General features: G+C 46.6%; 2 protein-coding genes and 1 pseudogene across 2 annotated transcripts; 1 reads left to right on the top strand and 2 right to left on the bottom strand.

Moving 5' to 3' along the window:
- Window positions 1-1,024: 1,024 nt before the first annotated feature.
- On the bottom strand, window positions 1,025-23,890 carry LOC120640380 (annotated as a pseudogene).
- LOC120639972 (basic proline-rich protein-like) lies at window positions 5,976-6,854 on the top strand. The gene has a single exon (XM_039915880.1). The coding sequence runs from the start codon at window positions 5,976-5,978 to the stop codon at window positions 6,852-6,854; it is 879 nt and encodes a 292-aa protein (XP_039771814.1).
- Window positions 19,609-21,339, bottom strand: LOC120640381. The gene is made up of 2 exons (XM_039916210.1): window positions 21,100-21,339; window positions 19,609-20,983 (listed from the first exon to the last, which is right to left on the bottom strand). The coding sequence occupies exons 1-2, from the start codon at window positions 21,305-21,307 to the stop codon at window positions 19,647-19,649; spliced, it is 1,545 nt and encodes a 514-aa protein (XP_039772144.1). The 5' UTR covers window positions 21,308-21,339; the 3' UTR covers window positions 19,609-19,646.
- Window positions 23,891-24,262: the final 372 nt, after the last annotated feature.

The following is a 24,262-nucleotide window of genomic DNA, read 5'->3' as shown; positions in this document are numbered from 1 at the left end:
GGAAAATCAACTAACATGACCTAACTCCATCTTTCTCCAGGTAATTCTTGTCATAAATTTACTTCACAGCTTTTTGCTAGGCTTGCATGGGAAAGGCGTTGATTATTGCCGCCAAAGATTGGACACCACATGACATGAGTAGACAGAACGGACTAAAGTGCTAAACTGTCATAATCTTCAGATTTCGTCTCACCTAACATTCAGTTACAGTGACACAATCAAATCTGCACTGTTCTAGATAATATTATGCGCCGGAACTCACCAGGCCATATGCCAATTACACGTCGACTGACGAGCGAAGTGGCTATCAGAATAATGTCTCAAATCATTTTGCCAAGAAAAAAAAATGATGCTAATTGTGCAAGGGTACTCATCACATGAAAATCGCCTAACGTTTGGGGACCACAAAAAAAGCCTTTGTTGCATCCTATCAAACTGTATTTGTTGGTTTTGTTGCAGTGTTGAGGGCCTGTTTGTTAAATGTTCTGCCATTATTAAAGCAACAGTTTGCACAAAAGTTCAAAACACTGCTTTCTCCACAAATGGAGTTTCAGATGTGCTCAAGCAGGAATATACTCCGAACGTTGTCAAATACACGAATTCAGTGCTACTTGACGCATGAACCTGCCCAGTCCAGCAAGTGAGCAACGGATCGCTACCACCGTCAGAGATTGATAGGCCTAAAACACCGCCGGGATAATAAGGGGAATAAAGGCTTTAAATTTCTAAACGTAAACTCTGGAGGATGTCAATGGTATAAGCGGCAACTGTAAAGGACCTGATAAACAGTAGAATATGACATCTTGTTTAAGAGAAGCAACCAAAAGGAATCAAAACTGGATTTCTAGTATTTGTAAGTTTACAACCGTAACACCAGTGTCATATCTTTCATGGCGATGGAACAACCTTTTCATCCAGAGGTGAAACTTTGGCACGATGCGGTGCAAAAGATGCTGCTAAGAATTAGTAAGGCTGGCTTCCATTGCGTCTGCCAGTTCCTGATTGACTCGGCAAAGCAAGTGTATACACTCTCAAATGTTATTGATTCATAAATCAATGTTGGCAGTAGATCATTAATTCAGGAGTCAGAGATTTCTTATACTAGTTACCGAGAAAAATTATGATACAGCGACCAGTAAGACATACACATGCAGTTCTATGTGACTCTTTAAAAGATCACCAGAATATATATGATCATACATATTAAGCAGCAGAGACACCGAACATTTCACAAGAACTTGACCTGAATTTTGTGATCATCGACCTTCAGTATGTGTGATGCCTGAGAAAACGACTCCTTGTCCGGCGATGCTCATTGTTGAATCTGTTGATGGATTTGTCGAGTCCACCTGGGTATTCGCAAGGGACCATATTGCCTCAGCACGGCTGCTATTATCACTTGAGCTCTCCTGCAGCCGGAGTGCAACCTCGAGGTTCGAAAGTACATCACCCATAGATGGCCTCTCAAAGCTATATTCAGCAACACATCGCTCAGCAGTTTTGGCAAATTCTCTCAAGCACTCAGGAGTTATCTCCCCCTGGAGATGTGGGTCAATAATCTCGCTAAGTACACCTTTCTTCTGGCAAGACAGTGCCCAGTCACGCAAGCTCACTTGCTCATCAGGAAGCTGAATGTTAACTGCATGGCGCGCACACAGAACCTCAAACAAAACGACCCCGAAAGAGTACACATCAGATTTCTGGGTGAGTCGCCTTCTTCGAAAGTACTCAGGGTCAAGATATCCAAAGGTGCCCTTGACCGCGGAGCTCACATGTGTGTCGTCAATGTCTGGACTGGCCTTTGATAACCCGAAGTCCGAAATCTTTGCCACCAACTTGTCATCCAAAAGAATGTTGGCAGTCTTTACGTCACGATGGATGATTGCTTGCTTAGGAACAGTGTGCAGATAATGAAGCCCTCGAGCTGCACCAATGCAGATCTCAAGGCGTTGTTTCCATGGCAGAGGTGACTTCCTGGTGTTATACAGGTGCTCCTGAAGGGTACCACAGGCCATGTAATCATAAATTAGGATCATCTCATTATTTTCTTCGCAGTACCCAATAAGAGATACAAGATGGAGGTGCCGGAGCATGGACAATGTCTTGACTTCAGTTCGGAACTCATGTGGGCCCTGCTGAGATAGCAGGTTCCCACGCTTGATAGCCACGTTAATGCCACCATCTATCTTTCCAAGGTATACATTCCCAAAACCGCCCTTGCCCAGGAGATAGGTTTCATCAAAGTTGCTAGCGGCTGCCTTGATTTCCTCGAAGGTAAAGTGGCGGCAGAGATTTGGTGGCAACCTGTTGCACTCAAACTGAGGAGTAAAAAGCTTGTTGCTCTTCTTCCACCTGCACATGATGCACGTGCCAATACATGCAAACAACAGAATAGCAAAGCCACCAACAGCTCCACCAGTGGTTGCTTGTGCAGCACCTTTTGAGTTTCTTCGACCAGGCTTCCCATTGGGTTCCATAGACAGAATGGGAGGGTTGAGACCTGCAAGACTGTTATTTCCATAGTTCTGTAGCTTGAAGACCTCAAGACCATTCAATATTGCATCGAAATACTCTGGTCTCGATGAAATATCAGGGTGAAGGGCAATCCACAGGTCCGTTTGACCGGAACCAGTTGTGACGATAGCATAGTCTTTATATGTTGTTCTGCCAATTCCTCCACTCCATGCGATGACATCCATTTGCTGCTGTGCTGTCTGATTGTTGATGTAGATAAAGAATGACCTCTGATTGATCTTGGTTATCGGATACTGGATCTCACAGAAATGGAACCTTATGCGGTAGTAGAACCCAGCATCAATTGGTAGAATCCATGTAAGATTGTAGTTGAGGTTGACCTGGACAGATGGCCCCATTGACCGAGCAGTTGCATAGACATCAACTGGTGCAGTGTACTTTGGTACACTGGGCGTATACGTGATGGTAAGATATTTGTCTTCCTCATTGCTCACTCCGAAAGCAGCACCATATATGTAAGGACTGTCAACATCCCATGAACGATAAAAGTCAATATCATGTCGTGGAGGGATGATCCGCCCACCTACATTGAGCCGGTACATTGTTTGGAAACCTGTTGCAGGATCAATGGGGAATAATTGATCTGGGTTTCCACCATTGGCTAGTTTCAGCATTGATGTTGTGAAGAGGTCAGGTGTGGGCACGATTTCAATCCCATTGACAAATGCATAAGAGCCATTGTGGTGTGTCGATGGGGCAAAGGTGAGGTCTAGCCTGTCTGCAGTAACATTTATGGAGTATTCAAGAAAAAAGCAGGCAACAGTTATAGCCAGAGCATTTTGGGAAGCATTGAAGTTATCTAAAAGGGTCAGATTGCCGGCTGTGACACCAAAGTAAGCATTTCCAGGAGCATAGTTGTCATAAGTGCTAGGGTAGAAGTAGAGACGGACGAACATGCGACCAGGACTAATGGGGAAAGAATATGTGTAATTAGTAGTGAAGATGCGAGCAGTCATGTAAGGTGTAGTTGGGGAGGGTAGTGCAGGGTCTTGGTATGAAGCAGTGGCTGCAGTTCCTTCCAGTAAAGGCGCAAACTTGGAAGTTGGAACCAATGTCACTGTCCCAAGTCCGTTCATCAGCATCGGTACCCGTCGGGCTTGATGCTCCACAGTCTAGGCGTATCTGACCAGAGCCAATGGTATTGTTATCAGCCGCCACGGTAAGTGACAAGATGCACACCAGTGTGAGGCATCTGAAGATAACTGACAAGGTTGGGTGCACCATTGTAGTTGTTGGTATCTCAAGAAAGGATGTTTGAAGATCACTTTACACCTGTTTTGCTATAAGATGGCTCTAGGAACAGCTCGGTCATAACAGAACATTGGACCTTTCTCTTTGGGATTTTGGGCAAGAAAGAATCAGGAAAATTGGAGGGTGGTTAGTAGGACAGCACTCTTGCTGTCTTTGTTTTCTGAACAAGGCAGATACAGATGGCTACAAACTGGACCTGCAATAAGAACAGAGAAGGAATCCAACTTAGTTCCTTTGACAGAAAAGGATTGTAGTGAATATCGACAAGATGAACAGCAATAACTGACGCATGGTGGATATGTAAAGTTTGATATCCGAGGAAAAAAGTCTAACACAAATTAAGGGTTCTACAATAAGCAAAATTTAAATAGAAGTCTGCTCAAAAACTACTATGAAAAAAGGTACCAATTCTGCACACCGTAACTAATCCCTAGTTCTTACAAGATCACTGCCAGAACAGAAGCTAGCATTTGTGCATTTCTTTCCTCGAAAGAATGAAGTAGTGAAGTAGCAGCATGTTACTAGGCTCCCCCTGCTAGCATACCGAAGACGACAAGCCTAGCGGCCCCAAAAGAAAACTATCAAGCACAAGTTATAAATTTGCAGAGGAAACAAAAACCAACACATAGGAAGAACACGAAAAAACAGCAACTAACGCTCCAGAACGATAATTTGATCTGGGGGAAATAACCTATACCCTGTTATGGTGGCGGCTAGGGTTGAGGGGGGAGAGAGAGCAGGCCGGGGGCCTTGCCCACGGCCAGGCAAGAGGGAAGGGTTCACTACGGGAAACGGCTCAGTTGTCGTGTGCCCCCATTTTGCCGTGAGCCAAAACGCGGGCACACGGCAACAGGCTTGTTTGCCGTGTGCCGAGGAGGCCGGCACACAGCAAAACAAAGGCACACGGTAAAAGGTTTGTTTGCCATGTGCTGGTTAACAAAACACATAGCAAACTAAATACACACGGCAAAACTCCGAATTTGCCGAGTGCCTACTTTATGGCACACGACAAAGAGGCCGTACGAGGAGGAATGGCACGTGCCTCTTGTATTTGCGGTGTACCCCATTGTGGCACACGGCAAACCCAAATATTTGCTGTGTGTTTTTCCTTTTTGCCGTGTGCCTTGATTGTTGCACACGACAAATCATTTAGAAATTTTTTGATTCTTCACTCCATACTTTTTGTGGTGTCTATACATTTTACGTGGGACTCTAAATTAAGTTTTTGTATTTTTCTCTGCTAATTTAGTATATTTAACTACTTTATTTCATATAAAGGATTTGTTGGGAATAAATCAAATTTTAACTGCAAGTATTATTAGTAATGTAACGTAATTAATGAAAAAATGATATTCACATTATGGAGTTCAATGTGAGGCCATATGCCAGAAATGGGAAAAAAATTTGAAGATCTTGGTGACGAACCATGAGCATGAACGTATGGTCCTATTGTTTTAAAATTGTAAAAAAACATCTGAAGTCTAAAAATCACAAGGTTTATTAGGATATCATGATTTCATACGTGTATGCTTAGATAAAAAATTGGGAAAGATTCGCACAAGTTATCACGTACGTTGCTTACAACTTGAACCATTTGTATAGAAGATCCAAAGAGTTTAGAAGTAGCGATTAAGATTTCAATTCAAAGTTGCAGGCAAAGTGGTGTTTGACTTCAAAAAAAAATTTATATGCAATGGACAACTTAGTTTATGTCATGCCCAATTTTGGTTAATTTTCGGATCAGTTTGATAATTCTTTTTTTTTCAAGTAAACAATAGCATGTGATATATACATTGAAATTTAGGTGTAACTACATGAAATAAAGTTTTTTTAGATAAAATCTTGAATCTTGAATTGTTGAGTGATTTTGCAAGGTATTTAAAGTATTTATTCAACCAAATTTAGGTAATGGAATCATGAAATAATAGCATATGTAAAAAATGCAAAGATATTTGAACTATAGTGTTTGCCGTGTGCCAGTGAGAAGAGCACACGGCAAAGGTGCGCTTTGCCGTGTGCCGTGGATCCTGTCACACGGCAAAGGTGAGCTTTGCCGTGTGTTTTGAATCAAGGCACACGGCAAATGGTCGGCCAATGGTTATGTACACTTAGATGTTTTCTTCCGACATCCACTGCCTCCACGCCACTGCCTCTATGCCAAATCACCCCCACGTCGCCGCTCCACCTCCATGCTCACCCGCGCCGCCGCCCCGCTTCCACGCACGCCCGCACCGCTGCACCGCTTCCACGCACGCCCGCGCCGCCACACCTGTTTGCACGCTGCCGGGCCCGGAGCTCGCCCCTGCCCTTGCCCCGACGCTCCGCCCGGAGCCCCCCGCACCGCACGGCCCCCGTCCCATCGCCTGGCCACCCTGTCGCCTGCCTCGCCGCCCCGGCCCCGGCGCCCGCCTTGCCGCGCCGCCGCGTGCGACGCCGAGCCGTGCCGCGGTGGCCCGTGCGCCCCCGCCCCGTCGTGCTGTGCCGCGGCGCCCCGGCCCCAGCCCCTCCCCGTCGCAGGACCGCCCGGCGCCCGCATCGACGCCCCAGGCCCGGCGCCCCCGCCCCGTCGCGTGACCGCCCAGCGCCCGCCTCAGTGCCCCAGGCCCGGCGCCCACCCCGACGCTCCCACGCTAGCGACGCTGGGCCGTGCTGCGGCGCCCCGCCCCTGCCCCGTCACCCGGCCATGGTGCCCAGGCCCCGCCCCGTCGCCCGCCTCGACGCCCGGCCGCTCCGGTGCCCGCCACCCCACTGCGTCCCCACAGCTGCACCGCGGCCTCGACGCCCGGCCCCGGCACCCGGGCCCCGCGCCCACACCCGGCGCCCCTGACCTCGGTGCCCCGGCCGGCTCCGGGGCCCGTTCCCCCGCCCCGACGCCAAGCTGGCCCCCGGCCCGTGCCCGGCACCCTGCCACGTTGCCACGCCGGCCACGCTTTGGCTCCCCACTGTGGCGCCCCACCGGCCACACCTTGGCCGCGGGCGAACGCCACGCTTCCCCGGCCACCGACGATTTGCCGTCCCGCCGTGGCTCAAGACCCGTTACACGGCGCCTCGGCCCCGGCATCCCATAGGTGAGCCAGTGTAGGATGAATTGTGTTGCTCGGCATTCATGCCACTTTTTATCTTGCAGGGTTTGGAAACTTCAGTTTGCAGGGGGAGTTGGTACCAATTTTTTCAATTGACACCATTTTTCTCTGTTTTGATAGGAGAGGCTATTGTGCACACCGTCCTCGAGCCGTCTGCACCGACACGCGCGACATCGCCTCGCCTGCCATCGAGCCCTAGGTGACGACGATGGAAACTACCCTTCTTTTCATTTCATGTTTGTATAGGATGTAACCGAGTTAGGCGTCTCCCGTTCGAAGGAGATACGGTTGGAAATATGTAGTTCTTTGCATATGTATGACCGTACCTATTTCGAATTGTCCACATTTTTTGGACAGCCCGATAGGGTGCGTAGATGGGGTTAGTTTTCATGGTCCACGTCGATCAGAGATGGAGTCTCGGCATCATATCCTCGTTGTTCTCCGGATATACAATTTCCTTTTTCGGGATGTGTATTTGGAGAACAGCGGGGCGGTGCTGCCAAAATTCTGCCCCGAATTGGTGTAGAGCATGAGAACCAACCCCAGCTACGCATCCTATCGGGTGGGATTAGGACCTATCCTAACCTATTAGAAATTGTAGACATCGTGTAGATGCAAAGATGATCTTTTATATTATATTACTCATTGATATGATAGAGGATGGATGACCGTGCATGGATGTATACTAGATGGAAATGTGGGGGTTAGTTGTCCGGGGAGTGGATTGACAAGACCGAGGCTTTTTTGGACGGAGCATTTGCAAAGCTCAAAGGAGGCAATACCACCTGGTGTCCGTGCAACAAATGTGGAAACACACGTCGACAAACACGCGAAGTCATGACGAATCATCTTTGCAATTATGGATTTACGATAAATTATACCTGGTGGACCTACCATGGCGAAGCTAATCGTATGAGAGACGAGGTTGTTAGGCAACGCATCGAAGAACATGACGCTGATGCCGGGGCAGACATGTTAGATGACTTTCATGAAGCACATTTTGATGAAGGACGTAGGGAGGAGGAGGAGCCAGAGGCAACCGCGAAGGCGTACTATGACATGTTGGTTGCAGCCCAGCAACCCCTTCACGGTCACACTAAGGTTTCACAAATGGATGCCATTGGCCGCCTAATGGCCGTGAAGTCCCAATTTACCTTGAGTCGAGACGCCTTTGATGTTATGTTACAAGTTATTGGCAGCATGCTTCTAGAAGGGCACATCTTCCAAAGAGTATGTATGAGGCACAGAAACTCCTTTGTGCACTGAAGATGCCATATGAACAGATACATGCCTGTCCCAAGGGATGCATCTTATTTAGGAAAGAACACGCTGAAGCAAAGTACTATCCAAAGTGCTAATCCTCTAGGTTCGTGGAGGTAGACTCTAGTGATGGTCAGAAGAGGCAGCTCGCGGTCCCCATGAAAGTCCTACGATACCTGCCGCCCATACCAAGGATCCAACATTTGTTCATGACCGAGGAATCCGCGAAGCAGATGACATGGCACAAAATGGGAACTCATTACAATCCTGATAAGCTTGTGCATCCATCCGATGGTCAATCATGGACCCATTTCGACGGGATTCATCATCACAAAGCTTTGAAGGCTCGTAATGTAGGTGTTGCGCTGGCGACAGATGGCTTCAATCCCTATGGAATGTCGGCTGCCCCTTACACTTGTTGGCCCGTGTTCGTTATCCCACTGAATCTCCCACCAGGCATTATTTTTCAACGACAGAACATATTCTTGTCATTGATAATACCTGGACACCCTTGAAATAATATGAGTGTGTACATGGAGCCCCTGATTGACGATTTGCTCCATTCTTGGGACGATGGGGTTTGGACATATGATCGAGCTACAAAGACAAACTTCGCAATGTATGTTTGGTACCACTATTCCCTGCATGACCTGCCGCGTATGGGATATTCTATGGCTAGTGTGCCCATGGGAAGTTCCCTTGTCCATGATTCCAAGGCAGCATTGATGTTCATTTGGTTGCGGAAGGGTGGCAAGTATTCTTTGTTCGACAAACATCGACAATTCCTACCTCTTGACCATCCATTCAGACGAGATAAGAGCTTTACAATAGGTGTTGAAGTTAAAGACCATCCACCACAGATGATGACGGGTGCCGACATTCGCACTCAATTAGATGGTCTCGTGATCAATGCTGAAGGTGGGGGGTTTTGTGGGATATGGTGAGAAACATGCTTGGGCGCAGAAGTCGGGCTTGTAGAGGCTCCCCTATATGGCTGACCTTCTTCTTCTACATAACATTGATATGATGCACTCCGAAAAGAATGTCGGCGAGGCATTGTTCGGAACAATCATGGACATTTCAGATAAGACAAAGGATAATGTTAAGGCTAGAGTGGATCAGGCAACGTTAGGTGATAGACCAAAGCTAGAAATGAGGCCTCCCGGATCAGCCAAGGTGTGGAGAAAGCCTAAGGCTGATTTTGTTCTGACGAGGCCCCAGAGGAGACAAGTCCTAGAATGGTTCCAAACCTTGATGTTCCCTGATGGGTATGCGGCGAATCTGAGGAGGGGAGTGAACTTGACCACTATGCGAATCAACGGGCTCAAGAGTCATGACTACCATATATGGATCGAGCGGCTACTTCCAGTTATGGTTCGAGGCTACCTCCCTAATCAAATCTGGCAAGTGCTGGTAGAGTTGAGCTTTTTCTTCCGCCAGCTTTGTGCTAAGGAGTTATCTCTAAAAGTAGTTGAAGAAATGAAAAGAATGGCGCCTGTGTTGCTCTATAAGCTAGAGAAGATTTTTCCACCCGGCTTCTTCAATCCGATGCAGCATATGATTTTACACCTCCCATACGAGGCACGAATGGGTGGGCCCGTGCAGCACCATTGGTGCTATTCAATTGAGGGATATCAAAAGATATTTAGAACTAAATGTAAAAATAAATGCAAAATTGAAGCTTCCATCGCAGAGGCATATATTCTGGAGGAGGTATCAAACTTCACATCAAAATACTATGCTGACAACCATCCTAGCGTCCACAATCCACTCCCTCATTACAATACTACGGAATCTAACTCCACCCTGAGCCTTTTCCGAGGCCAACTCGGAAGTGCAAGTGCTGCAACCATCAATACCTTGGATATTCGAGAGTGGTGTGCTATCATGCTATATGTGTTGACCAACCTTTCCAATGTTTTGCCCTACATAGAGTAAGTTCTCAGCATTCATTTAGTTCTCAAGTCATTTCCCTTTTCTGCATCCAACCCTATCGTTCGTCTTTTGTACAGAAAATTTCATATGCAATTCTGGCGTCGATCAAGGGCGTCTATCCTCCATGAAACTGAGACCCTACTTAGACAGGGCGCGGGAAATGGAAGTCCTGATTTCATTTCTTGGTTCAAATAGAAGGTAATGTCCAATTCTGCTTGTTTGTAGTATATGGCATTACAAGTTGCTTGTACGTGCGAATAATATGACGAACTTGCAGGCACAAAATGATGCGTCGATGAGTGCCGAGTTGCGGCAGGTTGCCAATGGCTGTGCCTATAGGGTCAAGTCGTTTGGAGCTTATGACGTGAATGGATATCGCTTTCATACAACAAAGCACGAGCAGATTCGGCCCAATCGAAGAACAACAAATACCGGAGTTTTCACGCCTGGAGATGATGGGCTCGAGTACTACGGAACACTTGAAGAAATATACGAACTGTCGTTTCATGGGTCCGTATCTCTGAAACCTGTCATATTCAAATGTCATTGGTTTGATCCTCAAGCTGTGAGACGTACCCCGAATATTGGGCTAGTCGAAATTCAGCGGACATCCGTGTACCCAGGAGACGATGTGTATGTTGTAGCTCAACAGGCAACACAAGTTTATTATCTGTCATACCCGTGTCAAACCGACAATCATCTCAAGGGTTGGGATGTTGTGTATAAGGTGTCCCCTCACGGTAAACTACCTGTCCCGAACAATGAAGATTACAACATAGACCCAAACACATATACAGGAGAGTTCTTTCAAGAAGATGGGCTACAAGGGAGTTTCCAAATAGATTTAACCGAAGCAATCGGAATGGAAGTAGACAATGAAAGTTTTGTTCAGGAGGATGCCGGGGATGAGGTTCATAATGCGAATGACTTGGAATTACTTGAGCGATTACGTTTAGGCAATGACAGTGATGATGAAAGCGTTCCTCCTTTGGCGCCCGCCGTTGATGATATCGACGGACGTGATAGCGATGATAAGACTTATGATCCAGCTAATCCCGATCTTGAAGAGTATTTCGAATACATGTAAGATCCGTATTTGCAACAATTATATTAGTTTTTCACTTGTTCTAATTATGTTTGTTTTTTACTACTTGCAATAATTAATTTGTAATACATGTTCGGATTATGTTTATTTTTTTACTAATTGAATTAATTAATTTCAAATTATTGTTATGATTGATTTGCCCCTTTTAATTTCAGGAGATAGATCAAAGATGGGGCACAGCGGAGGTATGATGTAGTTGTTGGAGGCCGTGCTGCGCAGAGTTCCTGGGACAGGTGAGTCCTCCTAGACGGCTGGAGGGAGGACGAGGAGGAGGAGGGGTGAGGCAAGTTCGTCGGTGCCTCCACCAGATGAGGATGCCGGCACATCACGGACGAGGAGGAGGAGCGGCAGGAGGACGAAGGGGCCTCGCGCGAGGTCACCCTCCCCTGAGGACGAGGAGGAGCCGCCGCAGCAGCTGGAGGAGGAGGACCAGGAGGAGGAGGAGGAGGAGGAGGACGGGCAGGAGCAGGACCAGGAGCAGAGGAGGAGTCCTCTAGTGAGGAGGACAACGACCAGGGAGGGGTGGCAGGAGACATACCTTCCGTCTGGATGCGAGGCCCCGCTCGTCTCCCGAGCCGACCTATACCGCTCGAGCAACAGCCGATTATTCGGCCGGACGGTAAAAGGTAAGTAACTTTAGCCTATTTAATTACGTTTCGTACTTATATATTTCAATTCCAATTTTACACAAAAATTTTTGGCAGGAACTTTGTAATCGTCGTTCCAGGTGTTCACAAACGCATCCCCAATGGCATTCTGGGCCTGCTTTGCAAGGACCACTACCCTGGATGCATCAAGATTGACGGCCATCTTCAGCCGGCGTCGGCTTGGGAGCACTACATCCAAGCCATCGATAGACCGGACTGGGAAGGCAGGTGCTTTGCGGGCAAGGCAGAGCGGGTGTTGCAAGAATTGTGGGTAAGTCTTGTATGTGCTATAATTGTCAATACATCTCATTAATTGGATATTCTTGATATAATGGCTTCGTTCATCATCATGTGCAGGATTTCTACAGGTGCGAGGAGGGAATGATGACCGTGGCGCGCGAGGTGGCAAACACGGCCTGTCACAAGCTGGTGGCAGATATGCTCTACGAGGCGCGCATCCAGGCCAATTGTGATTACAAACATCGCATTGAAAAGTGAAGACCAACAAAGGGGCTGTGCGAAACCTCAGGCTGACTAGGGAACAATATATGAGGGTAAATATACAATATTATTAATATTGACTTTTACTAAAATGAAGTATGCTACAGTTGATCTTCTTATGTCATGTATGACCTTCAGGTGATTCCTTGGTGGTTAGCCGGGAATGAATAGTGCTGGGACATGATAATCGACAGGTGGTATGCGGAAGGTTGGGTGGAGATGCACGAGTCTTGCCGGCAGCGGCGTTTGATGATGCCAGGTGCACCGCACCATCAGGGCAACAGTCACATACGGCAGTACGCGGCCAGATGGGTACGTGAATTCATTTCTTCATTTTAACGCTCAACTGTACACAATTTATAATCATTTTTCATTTTTCACAGTTGGCGTCACATGGAGGCGAGCCTTGTCCCCCGATCAAGGCGTGAGCCTTGTCAACTACAACCCGGTGGACCCCCCAGAAGCGTACAGCAACGCGACTGTCCACAGTCGCCTCGGTGAGTACAACTCGATGGCAACGGAGGTGAATGAGCCGGACTTTGATCCGAGCACGGAGCCCATTGATGCAGAAGTCGTGATGAGGGTGGGAGGAGGGAAGAAGCATGGCTAGTACTGGATTGGAGACAGCTTGATTGACACCGCCAGTACTCCCACTCTCGCGTAGATTCAAGCCAGGAGCACCAACTCTAGCCCGGCCATACGCCCACGTCAAAGCACTACGGAGATCCAGATGGAGGCACTGAAGGTTATTTCTGTTACAGCAAAGGTTTATTAAATTTGACATATGTTTCTTGGTACTCTGACCATGCAATCTAATTTTGTAGGCCCAGATGTAACGGGACTTTGAAGCATAGCAGCAGGCGTGGGCGGCACAGCAGCAGGCGTGGGCGGCCGAGCGGGAGAGGATGCAGCAAGACCTTCCGCAGACACAGGAAGCCTCCCAGCAAAACCAGATGTAGCTGGCCCTGGCTTTTCAGTTTATGCAGACTCTGGGCTCGCAAATGGGTCTTTCGCTACTGCAATTCACTCAAACTACTATCCCTGCGCGTGCAGCTACCCCTACTCCTGTGAGCGATTTCACAACCTTCTAATTTCATTTATCGTTATTTGACTAATAGACAACCCTACCATGACTTAGAAACAATGCCTTAGAAACAAAGACTTAGAAACAAAGACTTCAAATTAATGGCTTTCAATTTGCAGCCTCAATCGGCGGCATCAAATGATGGGCCAACAGAAATGTCCCCTTCGCCGATGCCTCAGAATGTGTGGCCGCCTCCTCAATGGGTGACTTACCTGCAGCAGTTCCAGAACAGTCCACAGTCGCAGCACCCGCCGCCGCCGCCTTGAGTTGTGCTTGTATGGACATGCACTCTTTGTATAGACTATCGTTTGAACTTGTGCTTGTATGGACATGTATGAACTACCAGTGCTTGTATGGACTTGTATCGACTGCATTTGGGCTTGTATGCATTGCGATATTTGCATTTGGACTTCTATGGATTGAATGTGATGCAAATTGTGATATATGAAATGATCGTGACATTTGATGCAATATATATGAATTGCCTGTGATGTTAATTTGATTGGAATCTGAAATATTTGTGATTAAACAAAAAAAGGAATCTGAAAATTAATTTTGCCGTGTGCTACCATTTTTTTCCGTGTGCCATGGCAAGGCACACGGCAAAGCTGCCATTCTTTGCCGTGTGCCTATCCACGTGGCACACGGCAAAGGTGGAATTGTTTGCCGTGTGCCTGACCACGTGGCACACGGCAAACTGTCCACGTGACATGCTGGGTCGACGGGGCAACTTTATTTTGCCGTGGGCCCGAGAAAACACACGGAAAAGCCTTTGCCGTGTGCCCGAGAAAGGGCCCACGGCAAACACACTGTATGCCGGCCGAGCTTTGCAGTGTGCTGTTTACCGTGTGTAACACACGGCGAAGCCTTTGCCGAGTGTTTTTGGGTCTTTGCCGTGTGCTTTGGCACACGGCAAACCCACTGTTTCTCGTAGTGGTTTTCCTTCTAATTCTTGCTTGTTTAGATTGATATATCTCCTCTCCTTATATAGAGAGATTTACTTAGCTCCCAAGCAAGGCTTACTTGACCCCTAAGCAAGCGGCTCTTATCTCTAATTAACCATAACACTAACGGGCTAGACCGCTAGCCCAAGCCCAATAGGCCCATGACGTACTCTAACACTACACCCCACCTGGACATGCAGCTCGTGCTCGAGCTGCAACCTAACCAACTTATAACGATGACTCGACTCGGCATAAACCTAACACCTAAAAACAAGTCTTTTACATCACGGCTTATTTTATTATTCTCAACCTGAAATGAGCTGGGACTCTTTATTTTGGACTTCTGAACATAAGGTGGGCACTCCGCACGCCGGACCTACACGTATACAGCCACCTGGATCCCACGGCGCATGCTGCAAATGGGCTGATGTCCTGAAAAACAGGAGTGTAACACCCAGATGTTAATCATGGGAAATTAAAATTACTTACGGGATTAATACGATCATTAGCATTAAATCAGTATGAACCCAACCACTAAATAAGTTTTTGCTAGCAATTTAATCTATGTGATGAGAAAATTTCTTTTAAAACGATTTGTAATAAAGGTTCGAGCCATTTTCGAAACCAAAATCGACTCAATCTAAATTTTATTTCTTTGGAACTAGTTTGGGCCAGATAGTCCAGAAATATGTCCGGATAGTCCAGACCTGTCTGGACACTCCGGGAATTTGTCCGGATACTCCAGACCTTCCCTGGCCTTATCTTTCCCCGTGCTCTTCTCTCTCTCATTTCTTTCCTCCTCCTGCTCGAACTGGGCCGAGCCGAGCGGAGCTCGCTTCCGTCATCGTTCCGGCCACCTCCGGCCACCACGCCTTGATTCGTCGCGCGAGCACCTTTCTCCCCTCGTCCTCCACCTCCCTCGCACCTCCCAATGCCCCGCCCGAGCTCTTCCCCGCTGGATTCGGCACCTCCATGGCCGGTCGCCATGGAAGCTCCGCCCGTAGCTCCAATCGCCGTCGATCCACTTCCTTCAGCTCTTCTTCTCACCTCCGACAGCACAAATGGTTCTTGGCGAGCTCCTCCACTTTCGCCGCCTCTTCCCTAGCCCTTTCTCCCGTCGTTCCGTGCGCCGCGCACGCCGCCGTCCACCATGGGTGCGTGAGGTTGGCTGCTGTTTAGGTATACCCAGAAACTCCGAATATATGTCCGGAGTTTCCGGACATATTGTGCCCAGACAATCTGGGTTAAAACCTGGAGTTTCGGAGGTGTAGGTTTGTAGCTTTTAGTTGCTGATGTTCGTCATGCTTAGGTTAAAATAAATAGTTTCAGTAATAATGACTAACTTCTTATGTGAAAGGTGGTGGGTACATGTACGCGTGCGTTGATGAATTAACGTGTTAGTGCTTAATAAGTAGTTATGAATAATAGAAATGTGCAAACTTAGAAAATGTGTTAAACTTGGTTAATGCCTAGTATACCATCGCTTGATCAATAAATGGCAGAACCCGTTTCTGCTAGCTTTCATGAAGCCAATTATATTTCATATATATATATATTACTTAAATTGTATCTTTTTAAAGCAAATTAATTTTGGTATAAGTCCACCCATCTTGGTTTTTGCAATTCTTTGCGCACATAATAGCGGGTGTTGCATCCATATAGTTAATGCATTGCACATTGGCATACATGTAGATTCTGGTGCATGCGATCTCGTGACTGTGGAACAGGCGAAGCCGTGAAGCCCAGGATCTAGCAAAGCATGCCAGGAAGGAACTTGTGAAGACCCGGCCCAAGATCGGAAGGGTCCAAGGCCTTAATAGTATTAACACTAACTTAGTGTTACCCCCAGGTAAGCCCCGGTGCATAACCCCTATTTTAAATTATGAAAACTTATATATCTATTACTTGTGCGTTACGTTTCAGGAATTGTTTGAAACTTTAGTTGCATGATTCCTAAGTTCCCTTGGGTCTTATACTAGTATGTGTAGGTCGTTAGTACTACCATGCTTAATAGATCTCGGTAGAAGCCGAGTGATTTCCTGTCACTCGCGAGCCATAGGATAGAAGCCGAGTAACTTCCTATTACTCGCGAGATATAGAATGTATTTATATTTCAGTATATGAATTATGGGATCCAAGATGAAATGATTGAAATTGGAGACCGGACGGGGGATGTTGATGAGATGTAGGTATGGCAACAGGACAGGATACCTGGTGTCTAACCCCGTCTGTGTCGGTTAAGGCCCGTTCGTTGTCTGGCCCTGTCGATCGAGTTTGAATAGTACTGCCTCACTTCGAAAGTACAGAACTTCTACCCACCCCTTAGGGCAGTCGAGTAGCCGCGGAGAATTGGGATGCATATGTTTATTTTTGGTGGTCTCTCGTAGGGCTCGGCTGACTATACCCAGGTGGGGTGGTTCTGTAGTTCGAGGCGGAGAGGGGAATGGTTGGCATATATTGTCCGACGGGACAATACGTACCGTGTTAGTTAGGTCCAGCTTGCAAGGTTAAATCGGATCGATTCGCCGTCAGTCGCTCTCGGATATGAGCACATTGATCGTAGCACCGCATCGTAGAATTATGATATGGAACAAGGATTATATATATGTTGAGAATCAATTTAAAGTGTGAATTAATGCTACACCATGATTGCTCTAGTTATCTATGCAAACACTAGTTTATGGTTAATCAATATAGAACCTTGAGCTAAAATGATGAAAATAAGGATCCACTTTTAATTGCTTTTCCGCAAAATAAACCACCAGCCAGAAGACCCTGCATGTCTAGATAATGGGCTAAGTATACCCATAGTCGGGTAAGTCTTGTTGAGTATTAGTTGCTCAGGGTTTGTTGTTTATCCTGTTTTAGGTATAGGAGCTAACCAGAATTAACATCGGTAGGCTTGATGTCACGTCCTCACGTCGTCGTAGTGATCGCTTTATTTTATTTTATTTGGTTTTTAATAAAAAAATTTCTCAGGTTAGACTCTCTCTTCCGCTGCTATCATTTCTTACGTAAATTCTAAATTGAAAACTGTTTTGTAAATGTCTAAATATTATTTACTATTTTTGTAAAATTTTATCATACTGGTATCGTCTGCGCTCGCCATTGTGCAAGACTACTGGTGATGTTTCGATCGGCCTGTGGGTTGGAAACAGACTGACAAGTTACACTTAATTAAGCTAATGCGTCTGATGTGTTCAAATGATGATGGTTATGCTTAATTAAGCATCTTAATTTGGCCATTAAGCTAATGCGTCTGATGTGTTCAAATGATGGCCATTATGTTTAATTAAGTATTTTAACTTGGCGGTTTTGTCACACTCTGCAGCCCATGTAGCGTAAATATCACATCTGGCCCGAGCCACTAGCCCAGACCAATGCGTCGGGAGGGGGTGGAGCGCCTTGGGCGGCCGCATGGAGCCTGCAGCGGGTCAGCGCGGTTGCTAGTGGCCATCCGATGGGGTGAGGTCGTGCCCCCCTTTACCGAGGTCGACCGCCGCCAGGGCTGCCTCCCACATCTTCCGGTGCATCTCCTGCAGCCGTCGCCGCGCTAGGAGGCCGCATGCTGCAGCCTGCGGCCGCAACGCTGCCAACACCTGGCGGGTATGCATCTTCTTCTCCGGCTCCGTCGTGATGTCCGTTGTCCTCTCGAACTGTTGCAGCTGCAACAACTCCACCTTGGCTTGCATCCTCATGTCGGCGTACAGATCCTTGAGTGATGGGACAATCGCCGCAGGAGACACACTCACCTTTGGGAGTCGCAGGGCCACGTCTTCTCGTAGCACAGCTACTGCTGCAGAGTGCCGATCTGCAGGGGTGACATGGTGATGGCGCTTGAAGATGGTGCGCTGCCCACACCGGATTAAGGATCGACAACAGCAAAAGCAGTGCCATCGACATGAAGCAGGCGATCGAAGTTGGGACAAATCTGCAGCGGAACCTAGCATGGTGGGAATCGGGGATGGTGAGTGGGAAACTGAATCTGTTGGATGGGGACGGGGGTGGATGACGCAGCCATGGTGGTGGTGGGTGGAGCAGTGGTGGGCGGCGCGGTGTAGGGGAGGAGGGACGCCGCCGGTGGCGCCAAGGAGGAGCCTGATAGCTTCGTCGAGCCGTACCCTAGGAGTCTGTAGGGAAACCTGCGGGGTAAGGGAGGCGTCGAGGTGGACACTTGGGCGGCCGCCATGGTGGACAGCCGCAAGTTTAGGGCAGCCATCTGCTTGGCGATGTTGGCGAGGGCCTGCGCCGTGGCCTCGGCGGCGGCGAGCTCCACAGGTGCATCTTCGTCCCTTGGCATAGTTGATACCAGATTGTTATAGTGGTGGCTAGGGTTGAGGGGAGAGAGAGGGCCGGCTAGGGGCCTTGCCCACGGCCGGGCAAGAGGGAAGGGTTTTGCTTCTAATTCTCGCTTGCTTAGGTTGATACATCTCCTCTCCTTGTATAGAGAGGTTTACTTGACTCCTGAGTAAGGCTTACTTGACCCCTAAGCAAGCGACCCTTATCTCTAATTAACTCTAACACTAACAGGTTATACTGCCAGCCCAGGTCCAATGGGCCCATGACGTACTCTAACATACCCTTGCTAAGGAGAGACTGTATAAACAATAATCTAATATTCCAATCCAACCAACTGGAAAAAACTGCCACTACAGGTGAGTAGGTGACACAGCAAGGATCATGGAGCAAAGAACTGAAATTTGGGTATTCCACATCCAAATTTGGTGGCACAAACGACTACCTTGAAACCCTTGAAATCCCAGACGGCAAGAATGACACACTGAAACACAAAAACGGGAGAAATAAGTTGCTGGAATCAGTTTCCTGTCCAGGATGCCGGAGGGGATCGATTTCTTGCGAGTTTGCGCCGGGAGGCCACTACCAGTAGAAACCCCACGGGAGGAGCGAGGAGCCTCATCCCATATGACAAGAGATGTTTTTTCGATTAGCTCAGCAAGCATGGTTCCTCTTTTGATATCGCAAGGTATTTTGAATCTTGAGTGAGCAGTGTGGCCACTAGGTAACAGTAAGGATGCAACACCGGAAGACACAATAGAAAGGACAATTTTTTGGTGTGCACGTAGATATTTAATAATAACATTCCAGAGATAAGTTTTGCCGGTGCCACCATACCCAGAGAGGAAAAAAAAAACAGAATCTGTTATAGCATAGAACCCCGCTAGCTGCTCATCATTGAGTGTTGCCATTTCTGTTTCAGATTCAAGAAGTTCAGATGTATTGTATGCCATTTCTTCCTCTATTAAGTGGTTACCGGTAGTGCCATGGGATTCTTCTATTTTCCTAGGTAGGTGATGATCTTTGATACGGCCACCATTTTTTTTCAAATAATGTGTTAAGTTCATCTAGAACCATGTCTTTAAGGCTGTTGTCAGGTACATAAAACCGTGGGTTCCCGATGGTATCTCTAATTTGGTATTGAATATCATCAGCTAAAGTCCTCCATACTTTCTTGAAAAAGGCGTATTCATCAGCAACCTCACAGAACATCAACATTGTAACAAATAGTTGTCTAAGCTGAGAAGAAGTTGCCCATGTAGCAGCCTCATCAAAAGCGTTGTACCATTCTTGGTCGCTACCTAAAAGGCCTCTGGCAGCACGCGCAGCCTTGAATGTAGGATGAAGTGAACCATTGTAGGTTTTTAAATCATCATAGCTTTGTGCACCCTTAACAACCATAAGAAGCATACATAAATAGTAGCGCTCACCAACAGATGGATGAACATAATAAAGCCTCCCAATTTTAGAACCGTAAACCCATGGTTCCCATACCCTTTTATCTTTCAACCAGCACCATTTGGAAGGGAATTCAAGATAGGTAAGGTCACGAGCCTCTGGGTATTTTTTGTTGCACTCGAACCATTGAGTCAGCATGGTTCGACGTAGAAACTCAGAGGAAATAATTTCAGCCATGTTTGCGTTTTCATCATATAAGATATTGTTTTCATCTTCAAGGTGAACGGGCATCCGCTCTACCGATGGATAATGTCTGTGAATGTCAAATCCAAATACACGCAAGCAGGCGTCCTGCTCACAAATGTAACGGCAGTCCAGATATTCTTTTACTTCATTTCTTATTTGTGTTTCCTCATCAATAGGAACGTCTTCACCGCTTTGTATCTTCTTTAGATATGCTTTACTACAATCAGGTCCCTTTGTAACATATTTGAAAAGGTATTTAATAAAAATTCCCTTGTTGCGCCATTCAACATTAATATGAGCTTCGTATTTTTTAAGTAAGTAAGGGTTGTATGGGACAACCCAACGATTGTCAAGGCAGATTCCAGATTTTATAACAAAATGACCATTGTCAGGCCTTTTGTATATAGCAAAACCATTTTCGTCAATAGTTGTCTCAGAATGGAATGATTTTGGATACCCTTTTGAGCATTTACCATTTTTCATGCAAGGACACTTGGGATTATCTTTTCCGCATGGACCATGGATCATGTGCTCCGCAACCAAAGCATAAAGTAGTGGGTCTTCATTCAGGTCAGGGATTTCAGCACTAATAAATTTATCAATCATATTAGCGGATGGATTGGTGGTATCTTCAGCAGTCCATAGTATAATATGAGCATGAGGCAACCCTCGTTTTTGAAATTCAACGGTATGGAGAACTGAAATAATAAATATAGAATTAAATTAATAAAATGGATTAGTATTGGTTTAGATCTTAAGTAAATAGGATGTGTGGAATTTACGTATTTAAAAGCAATTTTTTTAATCGAATTACCTGCCAATATGGGACCAAATGCTTTTCCACTTTTTATGTCGTCTAGCATTTCTTCTAGTTTCATATTGTAGACACGAACGACAATATCAGCTCTATCAGATGGATGTTGGCCTGGTTCAAGAATACCTAGCTTAATTTCGGGCCAGTTAACGTCACATGTGAAAGTAACGAAAAAGTCTGGTGGACCAAACACCCTGCAAATGGACATGCCGTCATGGTAGTTCTAAACCATGTATCGCCGACCACCAGTATGAGATGCAGGAAGCACAGTCAATTTACCCATCTCACTGCCATCCACACAGCCTCTCCCTACGGCATCTGCGATACCCTGTAGATTTGCAACACGAAGGCGTGACTGGTTTCTAAGAATGTACCATAATCTGTTTTCATCAATAGCGGCTCTAGCATCCACTTTAATTTGACTTGAAAGGAGGCCGTAATTAAGGAATGGGTTAGGCTGTCCACGCCTGTAGTGAAAGTGGTATCTAAAGTATTCATGCATTGTTACAGTCTGCTTTTTGCCTTTTTGTTTTCTAGTGGTCCCAGCATAAAGAACGCCAACCTGAAACCCGCGTTCTCCATAGGGAAACAGAAGAGGATATTGTAGTGGCATGTATGCAGGGTGTAATGACGATATGTGCCTTAGTCGGCCAGATTTTGTTTCAATGATGATGTCACGGTTGAAAGAGTCCAATGAGAAATCCCCAACAACAAGCATAGCGAGCTGATCCGTAGAAGGTAAGTTGTATTGTACTGGATCCCCTTCATCAGCGCCCACAATATGTATAACGAAATCCTCATCTCCATGTTCCATTATCCTCTCCCGAGCCATTCTAAATTTCTTTGCAAATGGGTTATATTCATCAAGCATAGATGTAAGCATCTGGACGATGGATGGATCAATGCATGATGGAGGCCCATCATCGGGATGCAAAGCTTGCAAGCGATTTGAGACCTCATTCGAGGTGTCATAAATATAGAGCTGTAAGAATTTAGGAGGGCTGCCATCAGGAGGAAGTAAAGATCCAATATGATGAACTTGACCATTTATTTTAAATATAGGAGGGCCGCGTCCATCATTCAATGAACAGTCAATATTTGCTCCCATAGAGGTGAAAGCAAAGAGGCAATTATATTGTCTTATATTCTTCATAAATTTATTTGAACGAGAACCGCCAGAAAATTTAGCAAGGGATGCAAGAGGTTCAGGCCGCGCACGAAAAGGAGGAATGACAATCTTGCCGCCTTTGCAGCACAAATGATAAGAAATCCTATTTTCCTGCCTGGAAGATTGACGTTTTAATCTTTCCTGGTACCAGAAAACAGCCTGGCAATAGGAGCACCGATAATCAGGTGAGCCATAATAGGATCTTCCAGTAAAAGATTCTGCAAATGGGGGGTCGAGTTATCAGTAAGAGGGCCTGGGACAGCATGAGGAAGCATTACCGCCTTGAGGCTTTACCTTTTAGAGCGTCTATATATTCCTGGGAGAAACGACCGCATCCGTTTGCCCTTTCGTTTAAATTGTACAGAGCTAACAGGTGCGGCAAAGTAAAAAAGAGTTTAAACAATCAACATCCTGTAGAGTGATCTAAGCATAGAAGGATATGCTGTCTTTGGTATGTGTTGGACCCCATACCTTGGTGTGTTATTTTTTTCTGGAGCATATATTTTCGCTGCTTAAGGCGGTTTTCAGCAGGATTAGTGGCAGCAGGTGAATACTCAGCAGTACCTCCTAGCGCGCAGGGCACATTTCTTTTTAATATGTATTAAGGGAATAACGATTATAAGAATTTGAATTAAACTTTCAGGGTGGAACTCATTACTTTCGGAGTTTTCAGCATTCCGTTTACGCCTGTAGGGCATGACGTCGATGTTCGTGTTTTTGTTTTTATGGGAAGGGTTACCGCAAAGCAGAACGATTGTGCTGGACAACTGACAGGATAGGCTGTACAGAGGAAAGCATTAGCTGATACGTAGTCAACGAGGGGGGACAGCTATAGTATCATTATACGGCCAGAAAAAAGGACATCATGCAAATTTTGGAAAAGTAGATTCAGCAGCGTGAAGACAAATTTTGAGAATGCGGTTTAGGCGTCAAAATGCAGAAACCGCTTAAAAAGTTGTTTCACCAGTATAAAGGGAAATACCTAAAATGAAGTTCAGGTTTCCGACGCAACTTTTTTGGCTAGCTAAGACAGGATGTAGGCAGCAGAGCGCGCATCCAAGATAGGACCAACAAAGCATGCACCTGCGTATCCAAATGGAAACTTTAGCATGCTACTGCAAACAAACGCGCAAACTGGAAGAAATGAGGTCGATTTGTAGGAGGAAGAAGGAAATAAGAGGAATTTCCTACCCAGCCAGCTAAATGCGAGATACTACAGAGGCATATAGATTCAAGGGAGAACAGCTAAATTTGGTTAGGAGGAAGATTGTCGGCAAGAACCTGATAGGCAGTCAAGGCGCAGTGGACGTGGCTGAGCCGGCTTTGGAACTTCCTGCGGATCTGGTTTGGCGAGTGTAAAGATAACGAGAACAATCAAACTTCCATTCAAGCAAGAAAAACTACAAAAAGCATGTCGATTAAACACGGCAGAAGGAAAAGAGGAGGAGGAGGAGGAGGAGGAGGGGTGAAGGCCATGAATGGAGGACGGGCACCAACGATGAGCACAGGAACGCTTGGGGAACCAGCCGCGAAGAGCACGTAAACGACGAGCACGAAGCAACGGCTGCGGCCGGGAGCCGTAGAAGAAGAACAAGGAGAGCACGGGGGGGTTTCAGTATGACTGTATGAACTGAATGACCAAGAGACCAGTGTGAACGAATGGAAAAATGTGCAGGAAATGCAGACTGCCACCGGCGTTCCACGTGCTACAGTTTTGGAGGTTGACAAAGCTGCGGAAGAGTTGTGTAAACTCAAGTGAACTGTGTAACGTGCGTGCCGCAGTGAGATATGTGTGCCGCAGTGAGACAGATGTAGAAAGGGTGGACGCCGCCATGAATGCAAGCTGCGAAAAGTTGTCTAAAGTCAAGTGAACTGTGTAACGTGCGTGCCGCAGTGAGATGTGTGCCGCAGTGAGACAAGCGCTTCCCAAAAATTTTCACCTCGAACTTTGTGCTTCTCTCTTTGGACACGTGTATGTAGTATTAAATATAGTTA

The sequence above is a fragment of the Panicum virgatum genome, chromosome 7K (assembly GCF_016808335.1).
Source record: "Panicum virgatum strain AP13 chromosome 7K, P.virgatum_v5, whole genome shotgun sequence".
Lineage (NCBI taxonomy): Eukaryota > Viridiplantae > Streptophyta > Magnoliopsida > Poales > Poaceae > Panicum > Panicum virgatum.
Note: the sequence above shows the minus strand (reverse complement) of the source record. Positions and strands in the feature narration are given on the sequence as shown.

What these genes read in the sequence shown, in the direction of transcription:
- LOC120639972 (XM_039915880.1), top strand. Translation starts at nt 5,976, where the DNA reads ATGCTCACCCGCGCCGCCGCCCCGCTTCCACGCACGCCCGCACCGCTG.
- LOC120640381 (XM_039916210.1), bottom strand. Translation starts at nt 21,307, where the DNA reads ATGTCCATTTGCAGGGTGTTTGGTCCACCAGACTTTTTCGTTACTTTC. An exon ending in ATTTGGTCCCATATTGGCAG is followed by an intron (nt 20,984 to 21,099) that starts GTAATTCGATTA and finishes TTATTATTTCAG; the next exon opens with TTCTCCATACCGTTGAATTT.